This window comes from Otolemur garnettii, unplaced genomic scaffold (genome assembly GCF_000181295.1).
Source record: "Otolemur garnettii isolate 467f Iridium unplaced genomic scaffold, OtoGar3 scaffold00145, whole genome shotgun sequence".
NCBI classification, from domain to species: Eukaryota; Metazoa; Chordata; class Mammalia; order Primates; family Galagidae; genus Otolemur; species Otolemur garnettii.
Window position 1 is genome coordinate 4,804,370 of NW_003852540.1, and position 11,828 is coordinate 4,816,197.

The 11,828-nt window shown below is 45.7% G+C and overlaps 1 protein-coding gene across 3 annotated transcripts in view; it reads right to left on the bottom strand.

Moving 5' to 3' along the window:
• RPH3AL (rabphilin 3A like (without C2 domains)) overlaps window positions 1-11,828 on the bottom strand; it is a 147,769-nt gene that overhangs the window by 53,519 nt on the left and 82,422 nt on the right. For all 3 annotated transcript variants that reach the window (XM_023518712.1, XM_023518713.1, XM_023518714.1), the window contains exon 5: window positions 11,490-11,576. In XM_023518712.1, the coding sequence (XP_023374480.1) occupies window positions 11,490-11,576 (87 nt within the window). The remainder of the gene's footprint in view (window positions 1-11,489; window positions 11,577-11,828) is intronic.

Below are 11,828 nucleotides of genomic sequence, written 5' to 3' on the forward strand. Positions count from 1 at the left end.
TGCTGGGTTAGAATCAGGATGCTATGAAATTGAGGACTCAAAAGCAAAGGCTGAACAGAGAACGCTCTAATTGTATTAATCAGCTTTCAATTACTTACAAATTGGCCTTCATCCCTTTCCGGCCCACCCCCTTCAGATGATGCCTGCACCCTCAGAGCAGCCTTCTCGTGCCCAAGGTTCATTTGAGGGGCGGGAGGAAGGGTGTCTAGAATCCCGGGGAATTTAGAGTCCAATTAACTTTGCCACTGATTACAGCATAACTTTGAGTGAATCACTCGGTTCCTTTTTTTGTTTTTAATTGTTAGGATTAAAGGCTAAAAAATAAGTGCCATGAATTTCCGGTTTGCACTGTGATGTATTTAGAAGCCCTCCGTGCAGTCCTGTCCAACCCCAACTTACATGCCCATGAAGGCATGTGAAAAAAGGAACTGCAAATCCCAGCACGAGAGGGGGACCTATCAGGCCACAGTGGGCTCCCCTCCACAACAGGCAAGTAGACGGGGTTGAAAGCTTGGCAGGGGTTGGGGCCAAGTCTGGAGCCACCTGGGTAGCCTTCCTGGCATGGTGGTGGCCATCTTCCTCCCTCCAACTCTATGTTCATCCCTGGGAGACAGAACTTGTAGAAGACAGCCAGGCTGTCAATAGGAGCTGCATCTGGGAAGGTATAATTCTTTAACCAAAACTCAGTGTGAGAGAGGTGGGGAGAGCTGAGGAGACACAAACCCCAAACTGTAGCCTTTCATGTCCTCCCAGGCTGCAATGGCCCTCAAGGGCCAGGTCACAGGGCAATGAAAGGTCCCTCTGCTGTGGAGCAGAGATCACAGGTAAAATCCCAGACAAAGGAAAAGGGCTGTCGGAGGCTGCCTCTGGAGCAACCTGGGGTCTGCAGAGCTCTCTGCATGTGAAGGTGGACAACCAGGAGGAAAAATGGGAGATGGGGAGAATCTGTAGAGGTGATTGGGGGCATATATTATCCTGAAGACCCCGATAAGGGGGAACATCTCTAGAGTGCTTAGTACATGTGAATGTGGCAGGCCAGGGTTCAGGAAAAAAAAAATCAGATGATTGTTTGGTGTCTTAGAAAGATGAAGACTGGCCTTCCATAGAACAGAGAGCCAAAAGAAGAAAACAGGCAAGACGAGAAAAATGATGGAGCCCTGCAGGGAAGCCAAAGAGAAAAGGGCAGAACCAGAAGTTACATGCAACAGGCAAGGGCAGAAATGACCGTGCAGACAGTGGCCACTCTCACCTGTGCTCCTGGGAGCATCACTTGGTGTGAGCACTTCGGAAAATGACTGGAAATTACCCCATACAGTTGAACACGGGCACACCCCAGGGCCCAATGGAAACTCCTTTAGGGGTAAAACCTGGAGAAGCTCTTGTGTAAGCATCCCAGGAGACATGAATGTTTAATAGCAAAATTCTTCATAATAGAGAATGACCAAAGTGATCAGTAGTAGAATGGACAAGGGAGGGGGAGGGTTGCATTGATTAGAAGGAGATATAGACGGCAGGAAGGGGAACAAACGCAGCTACGTGCATCAACATGGGCCAATTTCAAAATCGCAGGGTTGAATAAGAGAAGAAATCACAGCAAAATACACATCTTATTCATGTCACATCCAAACACAGGCAGAACTAGGCATGAAGACTTTTGCATTGCGTTAATGATCTATATCTTGGCTTTGCTGGTGCTTAGTGGGTATTGGTTTTATTATGGTTCTTTAAACTGTACGCAAATGCTTTTGAAGACTATTTCCTATCTAGGCCGTCTGTACACGCACACACACCAAGGCAAAACCCAGGGAACCAATGAAGTCAGATCTCCCCCTCCCCCATCAGTGATGGAGAAGAAAAGCTTTAAGATTTTTCAGAATGGAAGGGGAAACTAATGGGGGTAAAAATACCTCGTATGCCCTTTTGGCTCTCTGAGCAGCACCATGGAGGCTGGCAATGAGCGCTTTACAGAGGGTGGCAGAAAGAGAGCCAAGAAGAAAGTGGTTGGTCCATTTTCTAAGAAAGATTGGTATGATGTGAAGGCACCTGCTATGTTCAACATTAGAAACATTGGGGCCAGGTATGGTGGCTCACGCCTGTAATTCCAGCACTTTGACAGGCCAAGGTGGGCGGATTGCCTGAGCTCATGAGTTCCAGACCTCGTCTCAAGAAATAGCCAGGTATTGGTGGTAGGCACTTGTAGTCCCAGCTACTCGGGAAGGTGAGGCAAGAGAATTCACTTGAACCCAAGAGTTAGAGGTTGCTGTGAGCTATGACACCACAGCACTCTACCAAGGGCAACAAAATGAGACTCTTGCCTCAAAAAAAGAAAAAAGAAAAGGAAAAAAGAAATGTTGGAAAAACATTAGTCAGGTATTCAAGGTACCAAAATTGCATCTAGTGGCCTGAAGCGCCGTGTGTTTGAAGTGAGTCTTGCTGATCTGCAGAATGATGAAGTTGCATTTAGAAAATTCAAGCTGATTATTGAAGATGTTCAGGGCAAAATCTTCCTAGCTTCCACAGACTGACTCTTTCTTACCCATGACAAAATGTGTTCCATGGGTAAAAAATGGCAGACTATGATTGAAGCTCATGCTGCTGTCAAGACTAGCGATGGTTATTTGTTTCGTCTGTTCTGTATTGGTTTTACTAAAAAAACGCAACAACCAGAAGACTTTGTGTGCCCAGCACTGACAGGTTCACCAAATCCAGAAGATGATGATGGAAATCATGACCAGAGAGGGCAAATGACTTAGAAGAAGTAGTCAATCAGTGTATTGATTCCAGACAGCATTGGAAAAGCCTTGCCAATCTATTTATCCTCTCCATGATGTCTCCAGTAAAAGTGCTGAAGAAGCCCAAGTTTGAACTGGGGGACCTCATGGAGCTTCCTGGTGAAGGTAGTAGGTCTGGAAAGGCTATTGGGGATGACAGATGCTAAAACTGAATGAGCTGATGGATGTGAACCACCAGTCCAACAATCTGTTTCAAAATTCAGACAAATTCAGACTTTTAATAATGATGAATAAAGAGTCCTATTTGTGGGGGGGGGGGAAGGAAATGTCTTGTATAAAGATGATGAATACAGAAGACAGAGAACAGAAATGCAACCTTTGAGCTAATACGCGTTCCCGAGAGGAAACCACAATAATTGCGGTCAAAGCAATAAGCAACATAACAGTGAAGCTTTCCCGACTCAAAGAGCCAGATATGTTTGTTCTTGACAAAAATCAATGGAAATGACCTAGGAATATCCAGATAAGATTTTAAATTTCCAAATGCAAAAACATCCAACGAGTTGTTTAAAGGAGAATAAAAGCGTAACTCTGGCTTCAGACTTCTCCCCCACGCCTGCGGTTTGGCTCTCAGACTACTACTTTGTGTTTTGCATGAGATCTTCTCATCCTGCCCTGACTCCACGGGCTTCAACCATTTCTCATTCTACGCTGCATCCTTGGAACTGCTTTCTAATTCACATGTTGCCCCTGGGGGCTCTTCACATGAGCCTGACATGCTGTTTAGAGCCCACATCTATAAAGGCTATTCCATTCTCTTTGTTGTCTCTTTAAATCTTGAACACAGTATCCAATGTACTCAGCCCTACTATGAAACTAATTTATAGCTTTCATTTTAGCCTAAGAATATGGGGAAAGGGGAGAGGGAGGGGAGGGGAGGGTGGTTGGAGGGAGGGTGATTGGTGGGATCACACCTATGGCTCATCCTATAAGTGTACATGTGAATCTCTTTAAATGTAGAATATAAATGTCTTAACACAATAACTAAGAAAATGACATGAAGGTGATGTTAACCAGTTGGATGAAAGTATTTCAAATTGTATATAGAAACAGCACTCTGTACCCCATGATAGTATTAATGTACACAGCTATGATTTAATAATAATAATAATAATAAAATCTTGAACACAGGCCAGCACAGTGGCTCATGCCTGTAATCCTAACACTCTGGGAGGCCAAGGTAGGTGGATTGCTTGAGCTCAGGAGTTTGAGATCAGCCTGAGCAAGAGCAAGACTCCCTTCTCTACTAAAAATAGGAAAACTAGCCAGGTGTGGTGGTAGACACCTGTAGTCCCAGCTATTTGTGAGGTTGAGGAAGGAGAATCGCTTCAGCCCAGGATTTTGAGGTTGCTGTGAGCTATGATGCCATAGCACTCTAGCCTGGGGCAGCAGAGTAAGACTCTAAGGAAAAGAAATCTTGAACACATGTCAGTCAGGGTTTATCAATTCATCAGGAAGGAAACCAGGCAAGTGAATAAAGAGTGTGCCAGTTCGCAGAGGGGATGGAACGGACAGGGAGTGTGTGGAGTTGGAAAACAGAACACTTATATAAGCAGCTAGTCTAAAAAGGCAAGCAGCTAATTAGGAAAACACGGCAGTTTTTGTGCTCCCCAGAACGTTATATGGGTGCAGAGAAAATCAGGGATAAAAGAGTTGAAAGTACCAACTAGGAATCAAAAATAAAATCAATAAAAAACAATTGATAAGGAAACATCTGTGGCTGGTAATGGGAATGACAAGGTTCATTGATCTAAGAAATGACAAGTATAGTTCGACTGAGTTTTTTTTTTTTAATTTTTTTTTAATTTTTGAGACAGTCTCATTCTGTCACCCTGGGTAGAGTGTCCTAGTGTCATAGCCCACAGCAACCTCAAGCTCCTGGGCTGAAACAATCCTCTTGTCTTAGCCTCCCAAATAGCTGAGAGTACAGGTGCCCGCCACAATGCCTGGCTAGTTTTCCTATTTTTAGTAGAGACAGGGTCTCACTCTTGTTCAGGCTGATCTGCAACAACTGAGCTCAAGCTATTCCCTGCCCTTGGCCTCCCAGACTGCTGGGACTTTCTTTTCTTTTTTGTTTTGAGACAGAGTCTGGGTAGAGTTCTGTGCCAACACAGCTCACATCAAACTCTTGGGCTTAAGCGATTTTCTTGCCTTAGCCTCCCAAGTAGCTGGGACTACAGGCGCCCGCCACAACGCCTGACTTTTCTTTTTGTTGTTGTAGTTGTTGCAGTTGTCATTGTTGTTTTTAGCTGGCCCCAGCCGGATTCAAACCCGTCAGCCTCCGTGTATGTGCCGGCACCCTACCCACTGAGCTATGGGCACTGCCCCAGACTGCTAGGATTATAGGTGTGAGCTGCCTCACCTGGCAGTCAATGACAAATAAAGAGTCCTATTTATGGGGGAATTGGACTGAGTTTTAAAATTCATTAGTAATATCTTTCATTTTTAGAAATAAAAATGGCTCTTTTCATTCCTTTTCAAATTTGCTTGCCTTTTTTACAAAGGTCCTATTTGTTCAATTTGGTTTTTATTCCCTGCATCTTTTAATTAATATTTTTAACACTTATTTATAAATAAGTTATCTTTCACAGTTTCACTAGCATCTCATTCCCTGGGTACCACATCTCCCAGCTATTACCTTTGCTTCCTCTCTTCTATGGTGGTTCTTTTTTTCCTGTGGTTGGCAGACAAGATTGGGAAAATCCACAGAATTTTACGTGGGAAACATTAGGATTGGATTGACAGTATTAACAATCAAGTTGTCTTTTTTGTATAAAGGGAACAGCCATCAGATAGCAAAAGACTCAGAAAATCTACCATCTAAGTGCCCTTTTCAAAAATTCCATCAAGTTATATACCAGCTAATTAGGAGATAAATAAAAATAGTAACTCAAGGGTCTATAAGAAAATAAACACTGATGTTTATTTTTTCCTCCTAGGAATCTATCTTAAGTACATAATCTAAAATGTTGACAAAGAGCTATGCACAATTATTAATCAAGAAAAAAATGGAAACAATTCAGATGTCCTAAATTAGGAGAATATCCATATGACAGAATAGCATTGAGAATGTTTACAAAGAGTTATTGATTGCATTGGGAAATACGTATGATACAAAGTTAATTTTAAAATCTAAGTTGAAAAAAGATGGGGGTGGCTCCTGTGGCTCAGTGAGTAGGGTGCCGGGCCGCATATACCCGAGGGTGGCAGGTTCGAACCCAGCCCCAGCCAAACTGCAACAAAAAAATAGTCAGGTGTTGTGGTGGGTGCCTGTAGTCCCAGCTACTCGGGAGGCGGAGGCAAGAGAATCGCCTAACCCAAGAGCTGGAGGTTGCTGTGAGCTGTGACACCATGGCACTCTACTGAGGGCAACAAAGTGAGACTCTGTCTCTAAAAAACAAAAGAAGAAGAAGAAAAAAGATATAGAAAAAATATTAGAAGTAAATATACCAGTCTGGGTGTAGTGGCTCATGCCTGTAATCCCAGCACAATGGGAAGCTGAGGTGGGTGGACTGCTTGAGGTCAGGAGTTCGAGATCAGCCTGAGCAAGAGCCAGATCTCATCTCTACTAAAAATAGAAAAACTAGCTAGGTGCTATGGAGGGCACCTGTAGTCCCAGCTACTTGGAGGCTGAGGCAGAAGAATCACTTGAGCCCAGGAGTTTGAGGTTGTTGTGAGCAATGATGCCATAGCACTCTACCCAGGGTGACAGAGTAAGAATCTGTCTCAAAAAACAAACAAACAAAAAAAACAACAAAAAACCCCCAAATATACCAAACATGTTAACAGTAGTTGTCTCTGGGTATGGATTTTCAGGGTATACATATTTCTTTACACTTTTCTACACATTGCAAATGTCCCTCTATGATCCACATTAATTTTATAATCAAAAGGAGTAAAATGTTTATAATATTTTTTAAACATGAAATTCTTTCTTTTCTCTTTCGTCTTTATCTTTTTTTAGATGCAAGGTCTCACTGATCTTTAACTCCTGATCTCAAGCAAACTTCCTGCCTCAGCCTCGTCCAAAGTGCTGGGACTCAGACATGCACTATCATGCCAAGCCAAAAAATGAAAACTTCTAATAGAACAACAGATAAGAACTCAGCTAGGCAATATGAAACGTAGAAAACAAAACACTATGCTCCTGGCTCTGATAGTCCAGTCTAAAATTTATTCATAACACAGCAGTGTACCCTTTAAAAGGGTAGAGGTCAGATCATGTCTCTGCTTAACTCAAGACCCTCCAAAGGCTTCCCCATTTCACTAAGTATAAAAGCCAAAGTCCTTACAATGACCTCCAGGACCTCCCACCATATCCCTGTCCTCCTCTAGAACCCAACCCTGTCTTGGTTCTAGTCATACTGGCCTCTAAGCTGTGCTTCACATCTTCCACGCACACACCTGCCTCAGGGCCTTTGCACTTGCTGTGCCCCTACTTGGCATGCTTTCCCTCCACATAACCAAAAGCATGCTTCAGGTCTCTGTTACACGGTCATTTTATCAGTGAGACCCTCCTGGACCCCCATATAAAGGAAGAACTACCCCACTGTTCCCAGCACCCCTTCTCCCCTTTGCCCTGAGCAATTTATGGCTATCCGTGACACTGCAGAATTTCCTGTGTTCGTTTGCCTGGTACATAGAAGATGCTCAGTAAACATGTGCCAAATGCCGCCCTCAACGAATAAATGCATTAGCCCGCAAGCTCCTCAGGGCAGAGGGGCCCAGGCTCATGCTGGCAAAGTGCACAAGACAGGCAGTAACGCCACACTGACAGTCCCAGGACTGTTTAATTAGCATTTGACTCACTCCAGAAAAAATACTTACAATTACAGCCAGAAATAATGAAAGTGAGGCACTGAAAGGAAAGGAAGATAAGATGCTTGGGCAGAGCGAGACAAGAGTTTCCATCAGAAAATCCAAGTTCTTTTTTTTTTTTTTTTGAGACAGAGCCTCAAGCTGTCCCCCTGGGTAGAGTGCCGTGGCATTTTAGCTCACAGCAACCTCCAACTCCTGGGCTCAAGCGAGTCTCCTGCCTCCGCCTCCCAAGTAGCTGGGACCACAGGCGCCCGCCACAACGCCCGGCCATTTTTTTGTTGCAGTAGTCGTTGTTTGGTGGGTCCGGGCTGGGGATTCGAACCCGCCAGCTTAGGTGTACGTGGCTGGCGCCTTAGCCGGTTGAGCCATAGGCGCTGAGCCAGAAAATCCAAGTTCTCCCATTAGGATTTGGCTTTTGCTGTGGGACAGAACTCTGAATTTTTATCACAGACTCAGAACCAGCTTAAAATCTGACATCTGAAGTGCCCTTTTATTTAGCTCTCTTCATTACGATTAGATGGTTGTATAAGGAAGAAACGCATTAATAAACCAGTTACCCTGGCCTTCTCCCACCCTCAAAGCAGACAGGAAAATCTGGCATGTGGGTTTGGTACCCACAGGTATCCAGACCCATATAAACCATGTGCATAGTCACAAACCCACCCGTACCTACGAAATGTCTACCACATGCCTGGTGCTGCAAGAGGGAACATTCTTTTTGTTTGTTTTAATTTCAAATAAATATGAGAGTACAGGCCAGGCACAGTGGCTCACGTCTGTAATCCTAACACTCTGGAGGGCCGAGGCAGGTGGATTGCTTGAACTCGGGAATTTAAGACCAGCCCGAGCAAGAGCCAGACCCCATCTCTAAAAATAGGTGGGCATGGTAAGGGGTGCCTGTAGTTCCAGCTACTCAGGGGGTTGAGACAAGAGGATCACTTGAACCCAAGAGTTTGAGGTTGCTGTGAGTTATGATGATGCCACGGCACTCTACCCAGGGCGACAGGGTGGGACTCTGTCCCCCACCACCACCAAAAAAAAAAAAAAAATGAGGGTACAAACGTTTCGGTTACATCATTTTCAATTCTAAGGTAAAGTTCAAGTTGTAGTTGAGCCCTTCACCCAGGGGGGCGTGCTGAACACCCTCACATTGTGCACATAAGTGAGATCCTGCCAATTGCCCTCCCTCCCCCTGCCAAGAAGAGAGAACATTCTTGATGTTGCTGAGTTTTATCAGCCTCTAAAAATTCAAGGACAAAGTGATAGCGTAATGCACAGCTTCATATTCTTCGCCTTAGGAAAGATAAGAAAATTTATTCTAAGCTATTTCGGCCTTCTCTGGCTATTGGAGCACTCGGAGATTAGGGCAGGCTGGTGGGAGGCCCGCCCATGTCTGGTGGCTCAGGACTACTAAGCAGAGTGAGGCTGGACAGGGCAGAGAAAGTGTGCTAAATTCATCTTCCATCCTATCCACCTTTTATTCCTTAGCTCCTTCATCTCTGTCCTTCCACAGCTCAGCTGTGACCATCATTTCCCTCTGCTAGGCTGCCTCCCCAGAAGATAATGCTTTAAGAAATTTCCTCTCTTAAAAGTGATCTGCATCACTTTTATTTATTTATTTTTTGAGTCAGGGTCTCACACTGTTGCCCAGGCTAGAGTGCAGTGACATCATCGTAGCTCACTGCAGCCTCAAACTCCTGGGTTTAAGTGATCCTCCTGCCTCAGCCTCCTAAGTACCTGGGACTACACATGGGTACCACCACACTTGGCTAATTAGTTTCTTTTTTTTTTGGTAGAGATAGGGTCTCACTGTGTTGCCTAGGCTGGTCTGAAACTCCTAGCCTTTGGCAATCCTCCTGCCTCAGCCTCCCAAAGTGCTAGGATTACCTGCATGAGCTGATAGCTGCATCCTAAAAGGGATGCCTTGAAGAGTGAAAGGACCTCAAGTTCAAAGGGGGAACTTTCAGCTGGGGAGGAAGAGACACCTCCAATATTTATGGAATATCTACCCTGTGCCATTTTGTATACTTTAATATTCTTGATGAATTCTCGCAGCAACTTCATGAAGTGGATATTATCATCTCCATTTGGGGATGAGGAATCAGGGACTTTCAGGAGAGACAGTAGGCAAGTTTACACTTTGAGACCCTGACCGCTGCCTTCCCTGTCCACAAGCCACAGCAATAATAGATGAAAATATTTTAAAAGCAACAGTAAGTAAGCTTGCATGTGCTCTAAAACAAGATATATGTCTCAATTGACCAGAAACTCAAAATATTTACTACTTTGAGGGGCTAAAGAAGTCAGAGTCTACTGAGCTCTAGGTCCAGAAACAGATGGATGCCTCTGGGAGACTGGTCCTCCAGGGCGTAGGGACTAAAAGTGTCCCTTGGGACAGGGGCCCAGAGCAGAGTCACTAATAAGGGGCTGATGAGTTTCCCACCTGGGAAAGGAAGCTGAAAAAAGCAGGGTCCTGCCCAAGACTAGAGCATATACACATAGAAGAAAGTGAGGTCAGAGGAAAGGATGCTGGCAGCAGCGCCCACTGTGGGGCCTGGCCAGGATGTCAGCTCTGGGAACAACCCCACTATTCCCATGGACTAGCAGCTCACCATGAACCCAGGCACCCCGCTCAGCACTAAGGATGCACAACGTAGGTGGAGGCAGACTCCAAACCACCAGGCAAGGAGAGCTGGGCGGGAAAGAGGGAGACATGGACTCCTACTCAAGATGAGCTCACACCTGAAATTCTAAAACATCTGAAGAAAACGAACCCTAAGAAAGACAACCGGCAAAACCAACAGGGGGGAGATGGTCTCGCCTGAGTGACTTGGGAAACAGAACTGAAAAATTCACCCAGGAAGTGTCACAGAAAGATGAAGAAAGAAACAAATGAGAAAGAGGAGTTAGGAGCTGTGGAGGATGGTTGGAAGGCTCTCAAATGTACGAAAGGAGAGCTAGAATGGCGGGGCAACAATATTCAAGGGCATTATTATGGCTGCGAACTTGCCAGAACCGAAGATATTTTATGGAGCCTCAATTAAAATCATAGATCAAGGGCCAAGCAAGATTAAAAAAAGCAAACAAACCTGTATCTGGGAAACCAAGTGCACCCTCCTCTACCCCAGGCTCCTTGTGCCCCCACCCTGCCTCCCCGCCCTTCCCAGCAGCTGCCAGCCACAGCCTGTCAGTTTCAGCTCCACTTCAACCCTGATGCAGTGAGAAAGCCTTGGCCTTGGGTCAGGAGATGTGGTTCTAGCCGTCCCCTTGCCACCCCCAGCTGCTACTGTCCTAGAGCCCTTGCTAAGTCTTAACTTCCTTCCCTAAAACAGGGCTGGAACCTGAACTATGAAATCTCGGCCCCAGAAAGGATGCAGAGGGTAGCACCCTCACGGCAGACCATGGCTGCTCCGCATTTTCAGCTCCCCTACTCCTGAGAGTTGCTTAACCTCTTGTGTCTCCATTTCCCCACCAGGAAAAGGGGCTAAGAATGGCACCCACCCATGTGGTAGTACAATGATAAAATGGATTAGTACACACGGAGGACTCAGCACAGTGCCAGCCACATAGATGTTCAACCTGAGGTCGCTGCTACTATCAGTATAATAATTCCCTACTACATGCCATGTGCACACATGCTCTCCGTGTGAGGGGCTGTCCCCTGAAACCACAGAGCCCCCAGGTATAGAGCCAGAGCCCACGGCCATTTGTGCACAGGGGAAAATGGGCAAGCCCCTCACTCCCATGCTCCTCCCCTGGACACCATGGGCAATCCCTTCTTGACCTCTGGAGAAGCCCCTCCCAGCAGCCAACCATCCATTCCCCATATGGGAGCATGCAGTTCCCGCCCACCCAGCCCCACTGCCCTGGACACCCTACCTCTCTCTGCTCACTGCAGATTTTACACAACCACAGGGGCCGCTTCTGGCCAGGGCAGGCCTCGATCCCACATTTGGTGCAGACTTTCTACAAAAGAGAGGACATGGGTCATGAATACTTCAGCCACTTCCTCTCAGCTAAGGGGCTGGGGCAACTCTGACCAAGTGATACTTTGCTATCTTCCAAGGGGGCTCTTGGTTTAGGCTGGAAGGCTAGAAGGCTAGACCACCCAAAAGACAGTCTAAAAACTCCTTAGCTGGTTTTGGGTACAATGGATGTGCCCCATCCATGGATTTCTACGATAATGATTCCCTCCATGGTCGGCTCGGAGCCTGTGGC